This window comes from Apus apus, chromosome 12 (genome assembly GCF_020740795.1).
Source record: "Apus apus isolate bApuApu2 chromosome 12, bApuApu2.pri.cur, whole genome shotgun sequence".
In the NCBI taxonomy this organism is placed as follows: domain Eukaryota; kingdom Metazoa; phylum Chordata; class Aves; order Apodiformes; family Apodidae; genus Apus; species Apus apus.
The window spans coordinates 11,448,772-11,467,645 of NC_067293.1; the positions used below are offsets into that span (position 1 = coordinate 11,448,772).

The window sequence follows — 18,874 nt, forward strand, 5'->3', positions numbered from 1 at the left end:
CTAAACAACATAGCAAATGTATGAGCCTGGCATTAGTACAGGTCAGCAAAACACCAAAATAGACAAAGAGGTAGCCACCTCACAGCTGTAAACTATCCCTCCTCAATTTTGTACTATATAAAATCTATTAGAATGGCACATACATAAAGAGTGAGAGCCAGAATGCAAACTACGTTTGATATGTCACATTTACTAAAATATTTCTGAGAAAACTCATTATCTAAACTGTGCAGGAGATACAAGCATTAACTTGGAACAAAGGCAAAGAATGGTTCGAGTTCTTCTGTCATGTAAATTTAACCCCGAGGTATTCTGAGCATTCAGCAGTAACAAAATACATCTTCTGGAAGAAATGCCTCCTACATCAGAACTTTATGGCATTGCTGGAGATCAGACTATTTTTCACCTTTGAAACACCTACTTTTTAGGCTCAAGCTGCTTTACAAACAATGCATGCAATTTCAGTGTCAGCATCTCTTAACTACAAACATTTCCATTAGCCAAACAGATCCAAGATTTTGAAGATTTCAGTTACCACTGACTAAAGACCTCTGCTGGATATAAAGTGATTACAAAGACGACTGAAACTCAGATTCTTTACACCCCCAAACCCTCCCAAATCTTAAGCCTTCAAAGTTCAAGTTCCAATATGAAGAAAAAAAAAAAGTGTCATATTCAAGTCTTTGAAGCTTTTATGGTACAAGTTAGGTGGTGTTCACAGATTCCATACCTGAGATCTTCTTTTCCAATAACTGTTTCGATGACATTCTTTAAGGAGAATACAGAGACCGACTGGCCATGGAAATGGAATCACCACACCTCAGAATGGCCTACAGGCTATGTCTTCAGTGTGCTGTGAGTAAAGTAGTTTTGTGAATGTGTTGGGTAGAAAGGATCTATAAACCTCAAGATTTTCCATTAATATCTAAAATGTTTAAACAAATACCCATTTCTCATGTGGTTTAAACCAGAATTTTGAACAGTGAAAATATACTTCTTTAGTCATTCTGTACTATCTCGACCATTAGCCTATTGCTGACACATGCTGAACTGGATTTGTAAGACCTAACTGAATATAAAACTCTAAGCTTCAAACATTTTGATTTCAGAAGTATTTTTTAAGAGCTGCAGGTCCTAGCCTTCAGTTCCCCTTTAAAAGTCATGATGAAAAGGAAGAAGAGATCATTCATTTTTAAAAGAAAAGATAAATGACATCATTTGGAAGAGGTCTTGATCTTGGTAGATTGCTTTAAGTACAAATGTAGCCTACACTGTCTAAGGCATTTTAATGTCAGATTAGACATGTAAGAGCTGTGTGAATAACTGTATTTTGACAGCAACAGCATTGTCTTCTTGACAGAACTACCAAAAAATGGACGTGTTCAAATTACCTTCTGTGTTTAGTACTTTGGTTCCAAAAATGAGAGTAGAAACATCCACCTATACCTGGGTTTTAAGAAAAAAAAATACTGTATAGGACTAAAAGGAGATAAATATGGGCAATAATATTTTAATGCTAATGTTTTCATAACATCCAAGTATCAAGGCTTTAACATATGCTGGACAGGCTTGGATGCACATCCTGATTTTCTCATTGGATTTTGGCCTAGTTCAGGAAGAACTCTTGCTGCTGGGAAGAGACAAGACTTCTGGCCCCTGCATTTGCTTAGAGGAAGGGCAAAAGTCACACAGAAAGAAAAAGGTTTTAAGTTTTCATTGGAAGTGCAGATGTAGGCTGAAACTTAGCTGGAGGGATGGAAAGAAGAGGGGAATAAAAAACAAAACAAAAAACTAAAAACCACACACAAAAAACCTAACCAAACAAACAAAAAAAAATCCAGAAGAAAAATTCAAGCTCACTGCTCTTCCACAAATGCTGAGATATATCAAACTCATCTGCAAGTCTTTATGGATTAAAGAAGTTCTTGCTAAAGTATAGTACTGGCACTTGTAGTAAAAATAAAGTACCTTTTCCAATCCTACCAACAGATATTGTGCCTCTCCATACACCTGCTATAAAGTCAGCCTCATGCATGGTCATCTGCTGTAAATTCAACATTTCTCTCAACTGCCACACAAATACTGGACAGTTTTCACTGCACTCCCCAGGACACAGGCTTTTCTTGTATACTTCAGACCTGCACAGTCAAGGTCATCTTTTATCATTCTTCCTCCAGGACACGTAACTGCATTTCCCTAAGCAATCTGACTCTCCTCATTTCCCCCTATAAACAGAATCACTAGAAACCTTTCTGCTCTGGTTTGTAGCTACTGCTGATCTCTGATTTATTTTATATTGTTTTTTTGTAAAGAGGAACAAAAGATGTACAGCAGTCACAAATGCAGGATCAGAAAATTTTTCTTAGGGTCTGTCTGAGAAAGGAGGACCATGACTGAAAGGTTCCTCTTTCTGCTTCTGGTCTGAATTTACATGAAACATTAACTGCACTTAAACTGTGCAGGAGCTGGAGTGCAATACCCTGTAGTACAGCAGGTGGTTGGATGACTCTTCACAGACTCATCACTGTCCCACAATATTGGGAGGTTTTTTCTGCATATCTAGTCCCACTCATCACTGAAGAGAAGCGAGATAACAGACCATGCTTTTGGCATGACCCTCGAAGCCCAATTAACAAAGATGCATTGCACAGCACACAGAATTTAAGGTGGTACTTCAAAATAGTGGTCAAAGTTTCTGTTTATTCACCTGGAAGATACATGGTCAGTTCCTGTGCCGTAATTGTGATCCCTGAAAACATGAACCAGCTGCTTGAGGACTGAGTAAGGGCATCTTCTTCTGTTGAACACTAGCTAGTGTCCAAAACAACAAATACACATAGATGTGCAAAATATCCCAGAAGGAAGCCTTCTGAAGAAAATTTCATGAAAGACCTGTTTTCTTGCACATGGTGAAGTATTTAACTGCTTTCTGAATGGTATTTAAAAAAAGGGGGGGAGGGGAGTGGGTGGGGAAAGGGCAAAAGAGAAGACAATGGAAAGAAGAGAACTAGCAGCAAAAGGCCACCCACTAGATCTCCCCTTGAAATTATAAGCAGCAAGCTGCTAATTAATTCTGGCTCAAAAACTACTTCTGAATCCATCGCTGAATACAAATTCTCATTTCAAAGACTGACCATTAAATTATTCCTCAAGAAGAGATCAAATATTGTTAAAATACTTCAGAGAAATGTATTTAGATGTATTTTGTCTTTGTTACAACAATAATCACCATAACCCTTGCCTTGACAAGAAGGAATGTGTGTATCTCACAGGAAAGCTGCAACCTTTTGCACCTACCCCTGTCAAAAAATCCCAATCTCAGCACAACCATGTTGTCATAAGAAGCTCCACCAGAAACGTGAGTGATAGAACAGCCAGGGCTGGGAATTAGCAGGAAGCATTTATATCTTAGTCTATCCTGAGCAATCAGGAATTGTGATGACGTAGGCTTTTTTTCAGATGAGATAAAAAACAGAGGTCCTGGCATCTGGCAGCCATTAGGAAACCAGAGATATTGGAGATATTAGTTGCTGTATCCTGGTCATATTCCAAGACAAGCAATTATATTCAGCCTTCTTAAAATTACTTACTGTTTCAGAGAAAATCATATATTCCTCTACCCATTGAAAGGTGCTGAGCAATGTTTATTGGTACGTTGCAAAACACTAACACTGATGGAATCTAACACACTGTACTCCACAATAACATGACACTTGCTTAATCTCTTTTATTTATTATCTGAAAATAGCTATTTTAGGTTTTGCTACCTGCATAGCTATCCTGAACCCTCATTCCCTATAGTAATGGAATGTGGACAGGCTGCACACCCTGCAATGGTACCTACAGAAACAACAGTTAACACGGATGAAATCCTTTTCAGTTGCCCAAGTATCATCACAAGGAAAGCAGATTTGAACAGCTGTCCTGTGTACCATCCTTGCTTCCTCTTCTATTGATCTCATGTACTGCCTGTCCACACACCAGTTTACAAGCATTTTTTCATAAACATGTAAATATAAGCACTTACATTTCCTACATCTGTCAACTATCTATCTGACCCTGGTGCTCAGAATTACCCCTCTTACCATCCTGCTTTGGCTATAAAAGGACTCAGGTTGTTAATGGTCATGCTCTGAGTCACACCTCAGCTAAATAGATAAATCAGCTCAAAAGTAGACTGGCTAAACATCATCACCTCCTTAAACCTTCTTCTGGAGATCAAAAAAGTCAGTGCGAGATACTGAGTAACTAATCTGGATATGAAGCCAAATTTACCCTGAAAACTCTTTCCACCTGCTGTTACTGCCATTTGAGATTTCCAAGGGGTCAAAACTAAGCAATAGCTGTATATAAACATACACCCACACACATTTTTACTTGACTCAAGTATAATAGCTTTGGATACTCCAGTGTTCATCTTACCCAAGGATTACAACTCTGATTATTTTCTCTATTTGTAAGAGGCGTGTGTATTGTTCCTAGAGTGAACACCAAGATGTATTTTCTGGCTTGATCCGGTTTCCTGTAATTTTTTGGCATTACAGCGGCAGATTTTTCTTCAGTATATGAAATAATTTTATGTTTTCTGGAAGAGTAATGCCTCTGTTGTTGAAAGGAAGAGAACTATCCCTTTGGATCACTGACCATTGACTCAAAAGATTTATGGTCTGAGCTATCAGATCAACAATCAGCTTAACAATAAAATACTGTTGTAGAAAGGTTCTTTTTTTATGGTCTGTTTACACGCCAGCAGAAGAAAGCACAGCTGTGCTCTGAGCTCACCATCCTGCTGCTACTTTGTTGCAAGACTGAGGAGAAAGAAGCATTTCTGGAGAAACAATTGCTTCCAAGACTCTCCTCAGCTTCCTAGTGCAGTAAGTGATTTTTAATTAAAATCTGGCTTGAGCCTCCACATCTACACCCAGGAAAAATATTTAGTTCAGGTATTCTATATGTTTTAAGAGGCAGAGGAGCTGCCATCATCAAACAGAATAAATATCAGCAAAAGCTGTGTGTACAGTTTCTTAAACAGCAGCAGTGCGGTTGATGTGATGAGACTGCCCCTTGGTGAGCAGTATTTTCCCATTATTTTTTTAGGTTTTGCATGAATCCAGCAGGTTTCAAACCTTTTGGAGTAGGGATTGTATTTCAATTCTGACTTTCCATGCACGCTAGTAAAGTAGGGTCATACCTAGTGATCAGAGTTCACAGGTGCGAGCATTACAGAAGTAATAAAAATGTGTGAGAACTCTCATCTGCACATAGTGATGTTTCAGGAAAAAATATTTCTTTAGGTGTGCATGGAGATACTCAAACCTCACAGATTTTAAACAAAATTTATATCAGTACTATTTGAAGAATATTTTTGAAATGTCAAATCTGACTACAATTGCATGCTCTGGACTTCTGGTAAGTGCTACATTTCCTTCCTTCGACCACAGGAAAAAATTCAGAGCTATCTGTACTCCCACATTAATTCCACAGACTAACTTCTGCTGTGATGGCTACAAGACCTACAGTTGCAATGGGAGAAATATAACCAGAGATAAAAGTTCAGCCTATGAACTGACCAACCATTACCTTCCTAACTAATCCTGCCCCCCCAGAGGCAAATAGCAGCTTCAAGCTGGAAAGCAGGGGTTATACGTTGTACATCCTGACACGCTGCAGATTCTTCTGCAGTACAGAAGACATTAATAAGGGCAAAAGGTTATTTTCCAGCAAAGTTTGTAAATTAAACTCAATAGAAAACCAAACAAAAAGTTACATGAGCGTTCACTTATCTATGAATAGTAAGCCAAAAAGAGAAATATTTCATTTAAGATTTTGCAAAGGTGCCCTAGCAATGGTAGCTTGTGTATCACAGGTACTCAGCAAACAAGGCTAAATTAATTAATATAAAATTTCAGTGAAGTTACTGACCTGAGAAACGTTTAATTTTTTATTTTATTTTTTTCATCAAATGAGCTCAGGTTTTAAGACCTTTGCTAACAAATAGTACAGAAAGAGTAACTGAAAGGAAGAACACATTTTATTTACATTGATTACTTTTAGCACACACAGGCTTGCAGAGTGGCACAAATGGGAAATACAGAATGGACTGGGAAGTTACTTTAGTTAGTTAGATAAGTTATCTGATCTTAAGGTCTAAGTTGTCTAACTTATTTGGATTTAAACCAGCTACAGAAATATTCCATGCCTCACCCTGAACAAAATACCTTGCATTTGCTGTGTTGGAGGTGTAAAAGTTTACACCAAATTACAGATTCGCTGCAAAAGGGGACACAAGAGAAGCTGGCTGAGGAACGCCCTCCTTCCTCCCTTGCACACTCACGTACCCGCGGGCAGGGCACAGCCACAGCCTCTTGCCAGATAATGGCAACAGCAAACAGGATTCCTGGCACCCGCACTGCAGGCTTCTCTGCTGGAGTCTCTCGCTCCATTTAACAGCCTTTCTCCTCCCAAACTCCAGCTCATCCAAAGACAGAGAAATTTCAAAAAGTATTTAGAGATAGCACAATCAATTAATGCATTTTAAAAGCTGAACTTTTTTCTTAACACTTAACTGTGTCCACTGTGCATCAAACATGATATAACTGGCATGGCAGATCCTGCAAGCTAAAGAAGTTTGATTTATTTATTTTCACTGCTCTAGAATCCAGCCCCACCTAAACAGCTCCAGCTCTTCAGAGATCTTGATTCCAACTGCACCAGGTGCCAATTGTTTCACAGGAAGACACAAGAAAACTCACAACTGACAGGTCTGAGATGATAACACAGTCTCAGGGAAACCTTCTCCTTATTTCCTCAACACTGCTGAAGTCAAACATGCAGATGCTATAGAACAGGCCCCTACAGTCAAGCACCTGATTCAAAGCTACAGAATTAAAAGGAATAGTTTTAGGATTTCTTTTTTCTTCTGGTTTCCTCAATTATTGCCTAAGATTTAGAGACGGGAACCAAGTTTTATTTCAAATAATAGTGGATGTTCTCACCTTGACATGATTCCAACATGTCTAAGATTAAAAAATAAATAAATATAATAATAAAATTAAAAATCAAAGCTGAAAATTCTGCAGGACTAAGATTGGCATGATTTTAATTTAATAAAAAATATGTATTACTGTTAAAATGATAGGCTAGTGCAATTAAGACTCATTAAATCCTTAGCGCTTTTAAACCCAACCAACTTGTATTCTTTTAAGAAAAAAATCTGGAATCACCTGCATCCCTAGGCAACACACTGTATCACTTGTGTGTATTTTTCTTTATTTTATAGAATTTATAAAGGCATAATGTAAAGTAACACTAACTTTTTTCTGCTGCTTTACACAGTTACTATTTGTTTGGTACAGTCTAGACTTTTTTGTAATCCTAATTTCTAACCAGCCTCATAGGACCTGGGTGGAATACATGTAAATAAAAGTACAAGTTTTAGGTTAATTCTTTAGTTTTGTGAAATTAAAACTCAAATTGGAATATGCATTCCAAGAAATGTTTAGAAAATACATGTTTTTATTATTATTATCATTGTCGATTCACAAATATTAGAGGAGCTTGCAGATTACTCATTAAAATCAATAAACCAAAATACTTGTAACACCTTAAGAAACTTTAGGAAAATAAATAAGCACACTTCCCCCCCCCCCAATTTCTTTTGGTGTTACCTGTCTTCCCCTCTGAGAACAGCTCTTTCTGCTACAATGACATAAACCAAAAAATAAGTATTTTTCATTTCTTTGACAAATAAACATAAGGGCACCAGGAGCACATGCAGGATTATTTTACAGATATCTACATACATGCTATGGAGCATTTAATAGTTTCATTAAGTCATTCATCCAGCTATATTGAGAACATAATCTAGGTTTTCTTACTCTTTATGCCACAAACAACTCCTCATGCCTTATCTGCACGACACTAGCTTCCTGCCTTAGCCATAAAACACCTGACAGAAGTCAATACCCTGCTACAGTTACTTGGTATCATCAGACAGAGATTAGTTATTTAAGGCTTATCAAGAGCAGAGGCTGAGGTGGATATAAACCAAGCAAGTACAGTAAATTTCACAACTCTGCGAAGGAATTGAATGAATTGTAGTGGTTTCATCTGACAGAAAGAATCTGATTTCCAACAGAACTTGAATTACTTTCCCATAGAAGTTTTATGATTAATTTATTCAAAGGAAGTGGTTTAATTCTCTTCTGCAACTTTTTCAAGATAAAAGTTGATACTAGTATTACTTTGATACACTGTAAGGTAACATCTAAATCATCAGGTATAGGATGCCACTGACATTCAACACCTGAGGAAAGTAAGGATTACTCATCCCAGACACCAAGTAAAATCACAAAAGAAACTCAGTAAAATCACTGAGACCCCGGATTATATACTATGTAAAGTACAGACTAAATTCTCACCCACGTCAGTTAAACACAATCACATAGACTACATCTGACAGCAGAGTGAGTGTTTCTGTCTCTACCTTTCTTACTATCACAGCCACCACTTTTAAGGGTTTTACAATATACTTTTAATCCCTCTCTATAAAAGCAGAATAATAATAAAAAAATCCATTATATGAAAAACTAAAGAAAACTCACAACACTCTTCATAAAGACTAAGCCTCTAAGACTAAGTCTCCTCTTCTTTTATTTATTTTCTATTAAGAAATGAAAACATGCAGATAAACAAGTGTTGTAAATCTGAGATCTGTAAGCTGCCAGGTCGCAGCAGGGCCTCTCTAAACAAGTATGTCGTGGAGCTAGCCTGTACCTGTGTCCTACTGCACATTCCTCTGCCAAAGGAATTTAAGCCCGAAACCTGGTACCCCTCTGCCCTCCTGTGAGTGAGCTCATAATACCGGAATGAAGAGGAGGGAAATAACTTTCTCACTGGAATTTCTTTAATGGAAACTATAAGCACACATCCTGATGAAATGGATGCTGAAAATATTTTGCCTGGTTATTCCTACATATACAGAACCCATTATTATATATAGAAGAGATATAACTCAGCATAATTAATTTCTGGTGAATTCAATGTTATCATATAATCAAAAGAAAAACTGTTACCAGTATCACTGCACAAAGATGACTGGGCTGACAGTCTTCTGTACAGAGAAAACTGTAAAACAATTATTCCAGGTCTGGACAGTAGCTTAATTTAAAAAAAAAAAAAAAAAGTAAAAATAAAAAAGTAAAAAAAGTCAATCAACAAAACTAAACAAATAATAAAACCCCAAAGTTTCATTTTCCTTTGTTTCACAAACTAAGAGGTAAGAAATGGGAAACAGGTCTGGTTAACTACAGTCTGCTGCAGAACACTTCTGTTAATGACAGCTCAGAAAGAAAATTATTAAATTCCTAAATTTTTAAATTAAAAACAAAACAAAAAACCCAAACCATCTATTTGCTGAAATGTACTCAATATCTATTGTTTTATGAATCAGATTTATTCTTGGGAAAAAAAAACAACCAACCCAAAACAAAGCCACAAATAATTCAAAATCACAGCATTCTATATTTTTTTTTAATGTCACATTAGTTTCTTTCTATCCAAAATACTCGGTAAACATTTTAGTTTGCTGTTCATAAAGTAACCTTGAATAGAGCTGAGAAGTTCAAGTAGCACTGGAGATCTGATACAAACATGAATAAATTATATTCTATCACTGTCAGACTGCAGCTGAGACTAACTAGCTGGTTTTTTATCCTTGCCACTCCTCTATGAAGCACGTGCAGAACTTGGCTGGATAGTGTGAAGCTGAAAGATAAAAACTAGTCAGATTCTTTGGAAACTTCACAGTATCATGCTAGCACATAGGAAAAAAAATTTAAAAAAAAATTAAAAAAAAAAATCTATGGAATGAAGAGTCTTTAAATAGCCATAATGAACTTTTTAGTTTTGTGCCTTACTGCTCAAAGGTTCAACCCTTCCAGGTCTACAAAAGCAGATTGTACAAACTGCCTCATTTTTAGAAGAGCCTTAGGGCACACAAAACACTACCAGTTATGTTGCAACAGTTCAAAGAAGCAAAACTACATACTAGACCTATGATCATTATGCAAAGTGATATTTTGCATTTCCTGGCTGTAATACCTGTTTTCATCCAGTGGGTAAAGCAGAGATCTAGGAGTCACAATCCAATCTTACCATTGGCTTGATCTATGAGTTGGGGCAAAGCTTTCTTCACACATGCACGATGGTAATACCGGTATTTAGGCTGACACAATAGCATGGTCAGACATGGCTGAAGGATATCTGCAAATCACTCAGACTCAGGATGAAAGACAAGACAGTAACACCACCAGTGATGATATAGTTTAAAGTTAAAATTGCAACATGTCACTTTGTATTTATGTGAGGGAAACAGTGTGAAATGCATGTCCATGATAACTGAACCCTTAAAAAGGGGACAAAACAGACCCAATATTGTTGCTGTAACTTTAACAAGTACGTTCATTTCAGGATTCAGCCTATTCTGCAATTCTCTGCACTCTGGAGCACCTGTGAAGACATTTTAGCTTCAATGGAAAATGTGCTCTGCAACATTAAAAGATGTTCTGACACAGCCCTCAGTTTGTACAGTCTCAGAAGAGCAGTCTTTGCAAAAACTCTTGAGCTACAGGAAGCCCTGAGCTCCCAGAGACTCTGCTGAGGGCTCTCAACACTCCACATACTCCAGGGCCACTCCATTCACATGGAAATTGTACCACTACCAGGCATTAGGTCAAACTACAATTTGAAGCTCACTCTAATTATCTAGTCAGATTTCAGTTTAATCCTAACAAGATTATAGATACACACAGATAAAGGCTGTTAAAAGTACCACAAAGCAAACCATATAATCACTACTTTGAAGAAACCATCTAAAGTATTCTCTTTATGGTCACCAATGTATAAAACCTCTGCAGAGTTTAAAGAACATTTCCTGTATCTATTTGTGGTAAAAGCAGGCTAAGAATCTTACATTTATTTTGGTGACTAGAATACTTCAACTTTGTTACAGGAGTGGTTTGAAAGCTTCTTCCCTTCACCACCCTGTTAACATCTTTCCTCTACATTTTTCTTAAGCTTACACCTTACACCCTTTTCTAGTCACAGCAAAAAAGCCAAGTACCATCTGTAGGAAGAGATTTCATGAGTGGTTCCCAGTTTAAGCCAAAGCTACTTCATTAGGTTAAAAATGCACTGCTACTCCTCTTTTGTAAAAATGATCATATAAAGCTTACAATGAGAGTTCTTAAAAACTGTGCTTCCAATGTATTTGTGTTACACTTATTCCCCTGAAGAAAGTTAAAAGCACTTGGATTTCAGAAGTACCTCAGAAATAAAGCACTCTGGCTTTGGAACTCAGGGCTTATTGCAGACCACCTCAGTCATGCCCCCAAGACCAAGACTCATCCCACTTCAAACCTTTCCAGCAATAAAAGAGTCAGCATTTTATATGCAAAATGATGTACACTGTCCAATGCAACACAGGACCTGACAACCTCACCTTCCAGCCAAATCCACACTCCACATGTACTGCAGTTCATGCAGATGCTATTTACAAGGACACATTAATTTACAGATAATGCTCCAACTTTTCAACCCCTTTGCATGGACCTTGATGGTAGTCTGAAACCTCTCAAGGAGCGCCGAGGCTGAAAATCTACAGGCTACTTTTATGGAAAAGTATGAAGACTACTGTAAATTCTTAATTTTCCAAGCTTGCTTTTTGCCAAATGTTTTTGCTCCTTCAGGCTATGTTCTTCCAGTTCAGTTACACCCTGCTTTGTGGATACATTTAATCCTCAAAGTACAACACAATGATTCACCTTCCTATTGTTTTGATGTGCTTCCACTATAGCAGTAGTAATAATTCCAAACTGCTTTCAAAGTGTATATATATACACACTTCAGAAAATAAAAAAATATATATATTCTACAGAGCAAGTGATATCTGCACACTCCTTCACAGCAAAAATTTGACTGATATAAGCAGAATTACTGTAACTTTAAAATGGTCCTGCATCTCTTTGGGTGCTTGGGAAAGTCAAGCAACTATTCCTTGTGTCAATGAAGCTCTTTAACTTTGTTACAATAAAGAGATTTGTTTATATATGCATTTCTGGAAAACTGACTTACAAGTTTATGAATTCTAAGCAGACTTAAAAGTATTAAGAGCAAAATAGCCAACACTCTTTTTATAATTGTATCATTTTCTAAGAGAACACTTTTTTGTTTAAGACTTCTTTCTACAGCTAGATAGCATTTCACGTCCAGAGAGAGACAGTCTTACCACTTGTGAGAACATGGCCTTCCTTAATAGAAAATATCTTTAATGATTCAAACGAAAGGATAATGAACATAAGGAGATGATGTTAAAACTCTGATAGTGTGAACAGAAAAAACGCATGCAGTAATTATAAAAAGTTGGGAAAACACAAGCACTGACTTGTTGATATTTAGAGCTTTAAAATAATGCCACAACACAAAAAAAAAGGTAGGAAGATTATTTTCAGAAGAAGCAGATAACGTGCTGATGCTACCTTGTTTTCAACCTCTTTCCTGCTCAATGGAAATGGAAAAATGACAAATATGCAAAACCAAAGGAAAAGGAAATATTACTCTCATTTCTTACTGAAACCTTGATGTATTATTGCCTTTTCTAGCTAGTTCCCAATGACATTTAGATTTTACCAGTGTCTTGCCAAATGCTCATGTCAAGGATGGAACCATTTGTTCCTATTAGTAATGGGAAAAGCAACAAAAATTAGCTGTAACCCTCTTAAACAGATATGTGCAACAGAGACTCCCTGGTAACAGGCATTGACATGTCCTCACAGCTGCTAAGAGGGAAGCATCAGAAAAAGCACTACAAGATTAACTGCCAGGAGTCATACTGGCAGCCTCCCTGGACTGCTAGGCACAAAGGAGAGCTAGAAAGGTAGATGAGTTTAAGAGCACGTTGAGACAAGGGCTGGAGGCTGTACAAAGTACAGTAGGTTCCAGTTAAATAGGAGAAAATAGAGCAGAGAGTGAATAAGGCAAACTCAGAATACAGTAGCTGTTGACATCTCAGTGTCGATATCTGCCCAGTTTGGTTCACAGCATTGGTTCTTTCAATATGAAGGTAACCAAATGAGCAGAAACTGTGCAAAGTGGACAGTGCTGGTGTAGTGGCCCAATGAGGTTGACATAACCAAATCTATTACAAATACTGCAGAAACAAGAAGGGAAGATAGAACAGACCACAGAGATCTTGACAGTTTTGCATCAGTTTGGATAAGAGCAGAATCAGGGGGCCAAACTTTCAACCAGCAAGAACTATGAAAAATCTGGCAAAAAAAAGCCAGAGAAGAAGTAGATCAACAGGACAGTTTATTTGACTTGGTACTGATTCCATCTCTTTACATTTCCTCAGACCTGAGAGGAGATGAAGCCATTCTGAGAAGAAAATATTACTTTGAACACAAGTAGCAAGATTTATGTCAACATCTTCTGAAACGTAAGAAGTTAAATAATTAGCACCATTATGAACTCTCCACTGCTTACTTTTTAAAGTAATTATCATTATTTTGCTACAGAACCAGGGAATAATACTCATTATTTTGATACAAACTTATTACTATTCAAACTTGACCTCTGCAGAACAACCACTCTTGATGCAGTGTGAGAATCTTCACAAAACAAGTGTCTCTACACTCACACATGCGGATTAGAAGGTGTCTTATCCAGATCAACACACCAGAAGATTTGGAAGAGTTGCAACAGTACATGAACTCCAGACTCATGAAATAAAAGCTAACAGAACTCTATCTGAAAGCTCAGTTGTTCCAAGTGAACATGTCCAACAGTAAGTACTTACAGTAAGTCTCAACAGTAGTTCCCAGGTTTGCTCAACTAGCTAAACAACAGCAGAAATGCAATAAATGAGCAGTTATCTCACCTGAATGTCAATGTAACAAATGTCTTGGAGATAGTACTACACCTTGACCTGACAGTCCTGGTTCATTATTAATAAAAATTACTGATAATAGAAGATTGAAAACATGAATGAAGCATAGCTTCTGGAATGACTTCTGCTGAAAGCTCTTAAGGGAAACTCTTAGGTCACTCACAGCAATTGGTCTACAAATGAGGTAACAATCTCTCTGCAAAGTAACCACATGTCTAACAGCAAGTCACCTGTGTTTTCAACATTTGGCTCAAGAAAACCTAGATAGCATTACAAGACTAATTTTGTACTGCCATTCAAAATAGATCATCATTTATAGCCAGGAGAAACGAGTACAAGCTGAGACATTAATTCTCATACATTTAAAAATCCTATTCTTACAGAGGAAGGGATTACTCTACCTTGTTATTGAGACCTGACTCAAAGCCATCTCTGATACAACTTTAACCAAGATGCTGGCTTGACACACCAGCCACTCTCTCCTACTCATGTCCACAGTAACATTCCTGACAAACATTTAACTTAGCACAATATTTAGGATGTTTCTCTTACAACAGATAAGATATTCAAAATTAGATTATGTGAAAGAAGATTTAACAATGTTACAAATCACATCTTTAGCAACAAGTGTTTTACTAATTGACTGTCTGCAGATAGTCTTCTAGAAGTTCTTATTCCCAATTGACTAGAAGTTTTAACCTAATTTTATTAAGATTGTACTTCACTACACTCAGTCACTTCAAATTATTAAGAAATGTTTCAGCATCCTGCTTTCCCTAAAAAAGCTCTGCTTACTGCAAAAACTATTTCAATCACTAGTATCTTCTCTTAACACCTCACTTCATACTGGAAGGTGCTAGGATGTGTTCTTAATTCATCAATACCAGAAAGTCATTTACCTATTACTATATCCGAAGATGATCAAAAGGGGTGGAGCACCTCTGCTACGAAGACAGGCTGAGAGACTTGGGGCTGTTCACCCTGCAGAAGAGAAGGCTCCAGGGCGACCCTAATTAGAGCACCTTCCAGTGCCTGAAGGGGCTACAGGAAAGCTGGGGAGGGGCTTTTCACCAGAGAGGGCAGGGAGAGGACAAGGGGTAAAGGTTTTAAACTCAAAGAGGGTAGATTTAGGTTAGACATCAGGAAGAAATTCTTCAACATGAGGGCAGAAAGGTGCTGGAATAGGTTGCCTAGGGAGGTTGTTGAAGCCCCCTCCCTGGCGGTGTTCAGGGGCAGGTTGGATGAGGCTTGTGCAACGTGGTCTGGTGTGAGGTGTCCCTGCTCATAGCAGGGAGGTTGGAACCTGATGAAATTTAAAGTCCCTTCCAACCTTAATCATTCTATGACTCTACAGTTGTACATCTTTCCTGTTGAGTATACTCAACAACATTTTTAGTAGGAATAATTAAATATTTTAACTGCTTAGACATTTAAAGCACTAAACCCAAGTATTTTAAGGACTTATTTTTGATTATTTTTTATACTTTTACAATGATTACACAAAAACAAAGAGTCGCCTGTTCTCTAATTCTGAAGAAAACTGTCAGAAAGGCTTAAATATGGCATGTAGATATGAATCTTACTCCTTGCAATAGATTTAAATGGACAAAGTCCCTTTATGGGCAATGAAACGCACACAGGGAACTAATGAAAATCTGACTGCAGGAGACATGCTTTCCCACAGGTATGAAGCAAAACTGGAGCAAACAATTAATAAGCTGCTGTAAGTTAAATCTGCACTAAACAGGAATAATTTCACTGACATACTGCATGAATTCGTAAAAGTGACTGCAAAATGTGGCTTTTGTTACAGAAAGCCTTGAAAATACTTGCTTTATAAAAGTAATTTCCACTTAAATACCACTTGAAGAACAGTTATTGGCTTTGTTGGAGGAAAGAAAAAAGCATAAAAAGAAAAAACCTCTCACAGCTTCCCACATTGTCTAATCTTTTAATCTTTGAGAAGATTAGAGCTTGTTACTACCACCTGATCAGGATGATGAAATTCTACTAGTGCAATTGATTATCACAAGTGCAAAGCAGAACCAAGCTTTTCATATTTATGAAAAGTGTAAAGCCCTCTGCTATTAAAAGTCTTTTTCAAAAGGTTTCTTCTCAGTTGCACAATAAGGTTCTAAATCCTTAAAAGTTTAATCAAAAGAATAGCAAATGCAGTAGAAAAACTTTGGCTAAGAAATCAATAACCCATTTTTTAACTGTTTTTGTTGGAAGACTGTTAGAAATCGAAATAAAATAAACATGCTAACAAGATATTACACTAACTACTTCCATTAATTCATTATTGCATATGGGCTATAAAATACGGACCTCAAGGATTATTGGACAATCTTAATTTACATCACAATTTAAGAAAGAGCTTTTCGAACCACTAACTGTACATCAGCCAGACACTTAATTTAGGCTACAAATTGTCCAAAGGACTCTTTATTTCACTACAGTTGAGTGGGCTAACAATTTCAGCATCCCAATTGCAGAAAATCTCTTGCCACACCCCCAAAATGTGAAAATTATGAACATTTTTAAAGTCTGTGATCACCTTCTAATCTGTCTAAACATTAATTAGGAACAGTAAGAGAAAATGACAATTTTATGTCATAAAATTGTCAGACTGACAGATCACAAAGTCCTTGCTTCTGTATGCCAACTTGGAATTTAAAACACATTTCCTAATTCATAGTCATGAACCCTAACACAACACTTAACAGCTTAATCCTTTAATTTCTCACATCACTTCTACCTAGTTACGAGGCTGGGTTGGATCCCTCGCGAGCAAGGATCTAAAGGATCAGCTTTTCACAGAAAGGTTTCAGAAGAGGCTAAAAAAGAACGGGGTCAGATGCAAAGAGAGATCCTGAACATCCTTTCAGACCTAGAAAGCTGTTACAACGAACACAGGTGGTCTTTCACCCCAGCGTACTTCACAAGAATTAATCAAAGTCCAGCAGGCGAAAGGGAGCAAGGAATTTGGGAGCAGAGGGGCACGGCAATTAAAAAACACCCCCGTATCTTTTCGAGGGGCCTGAGGAGGTGTCTGTTTTCTGGCCGAAAGATGCCCAAACCCCGACAGGTTTGGTGAGGCACGCTCCCCTCCGGCGCGGCACAGGCGGCCAGGACCTGCTCACTTACCCCACTCGCCAGCTCCGCGCTCAGGCCGAGGAGCAGCAGCAGCAGCAGCAGCAGCCGCCTGCAGGGAGGCAAAGGGACAGAGTCACCGGCGGGGCCGGGGGGACATGGCGGGCAGGGGGCCCCGCGCCCCAGCACTCACCCTGCGCGGCCCATGCTTCAGGGGAAGGCGGAGAGGACGCAGCCCGGTTACGCGCCGCTGCTCCCGTGCGGGCGCCGGCTCCGCGCCGCCGGAGGCAGGGGAAGGCCCGGCGCCGTCACCCAGAGCGGGCAGGTCCCCCGCGGGGGCCGGGCACAGCGCGGGCCGCTGGCCGGCTCCTTCCCCCGCTGCGGCGGGGGATACTTTGCCCGAGGGGAGCAGCCCCCACGCGGGGTCAGGCAGCGCTCCTCCCGCCGCTCCCCCGCAGGGCACCCGCTGCCTCCCGCGCCGCGCCGGCGCGCGCCCGGGCAGCCGTTGGCGCGGTCCCGGCTGAGGCGTCGCACCTGAGCGGGGCGGGACGGGCCGGAACTCGGCGGAGCCGGCGGCGGCGCGCGCCCCTGACGGCCCCGCGCCCCTCCGCCCGGCCCTCCGGAGGTGCGACCCGGCTCGGCGGCGGCTCCCCGCGCCTCACGCGCCGAGCTGCCTCCGCCGGAGAAAATAGTCCGGGGTCCAGCAGCTGCCCGCCCGGTGAAGGTGCGGGGCGGGGAGAAGCAGGCGCCCGCCCTTCGCGCCGACAAAACCCCGGCACCCAAAACTGACAAAGCCGCAGGGGAACCGCAGCCCCTCTCAAGCCGAGGCGGCAGCGCGCCCTGCACCCCACCCCACCCGCGCGCACCCTCCGCCGCCGACCACCCGCCCGCCTACGGTGCGGATGAATACCGCGGGGCAAGTAGTCCCGTGAGGACTTGAGCCGGGAGAAGCGGGCCCGTGCGGCAGAGGGGCGGGGGCTGGCGTCGGGGCGGCCGGCGGGAGCCGCCTGGAGGGAGCCGCGCTGCCCCGCCGGGCTATGCCCGCGCCTCAGGGCCAGCTCCGGAGCTCCTGAGCGGGCAGGATGGAACCGCGGTGGCGGAGCTGCGGTCTGGCTGCTGGTTGCCTGGTGCTGCTGCTGGGGTGCTGGGGGCCGGAGGAGGCGGTAGCGGCGGTGAGTGGGGGGCGCGCGCTCCTTGTTCTCCGAGGGACCTTTCGAGCCCTTTAAAAAAAAGGGGGAGGCTGAAGGGGGGCTCCGCGGTGGCTGCCGGCCGCGCTGGGGCCGAGGGGCCGCGCTGGGCCGTGGCCCCTGACAGGAGCCCGGCGGGCGGGGGTCGGCGGCGCGAGGCCGGGCCGCGCGCGGGAGGGTCTGTTCCCTCAGGTGCCGGGGGCTCCTGGACGGGCCCTTCCCCGGACAAAGGGTCTGTGGTGCTGCCGGCGTCGGACCGGCTCTCCGCGGTGCCCTGTGCTGTTGGCACGTCTAGGTTCGCCGGCGGCTGCGGGGAGGCAGGAGGGAGCGGGAGTGCGAGGCGGGGGAAGCCTGGGCGAGCTTTGTGTGTGCTCTGAGCCCGCTGTTCCTCTGGGGCAGAGGAGGAAGAGAGCCCCCCGCTTTACCCCCGTCCCCAAGGATCTTCGTGAAGAGGTGTCTGAGCTCTTGCCAGCTGAGCCTTCACCTGCATCTGTAAGTCCCTCCTGGCCGTGGCAGGGGGTCGGAGCCTCGCAGGCATGGTTTGCCGGAGGACCGTGCCTCAGGCTGTGCCTTGCTTTTCCCCTTGCTTTTCCTGAGGGTTGTATTTCTAATTTCTAAAACCCAAATTGTGTTGTGAGCAGAGATAGTA

The 18,874-nt window shown here is 40.9% G+C and overlaps 1 protein-coding gene across 1 annotated transcript in view; it reads left to right on the top strand.

Moving 5' to 3' along the window:
- The first annotated feature begins 18,120 nt into the window (after positions 1-18,120).
- Positions 18,121-18,874, top strand: part of COL4A5 (collagen type IV alpha 5 chain) — a 79,844-nt gene continuing 79,090 nt past the window's right edge. The window contains exon 1 of the mRNA XM_051630350.1: positions 18,121-18,210. Within this exon, the coding sequence (XP_051486310.1) occupies positions 18,121-18,210 (90 nt within the window). The remainder of the gene's footprint in view (positions 18,211-18,874) is intronic.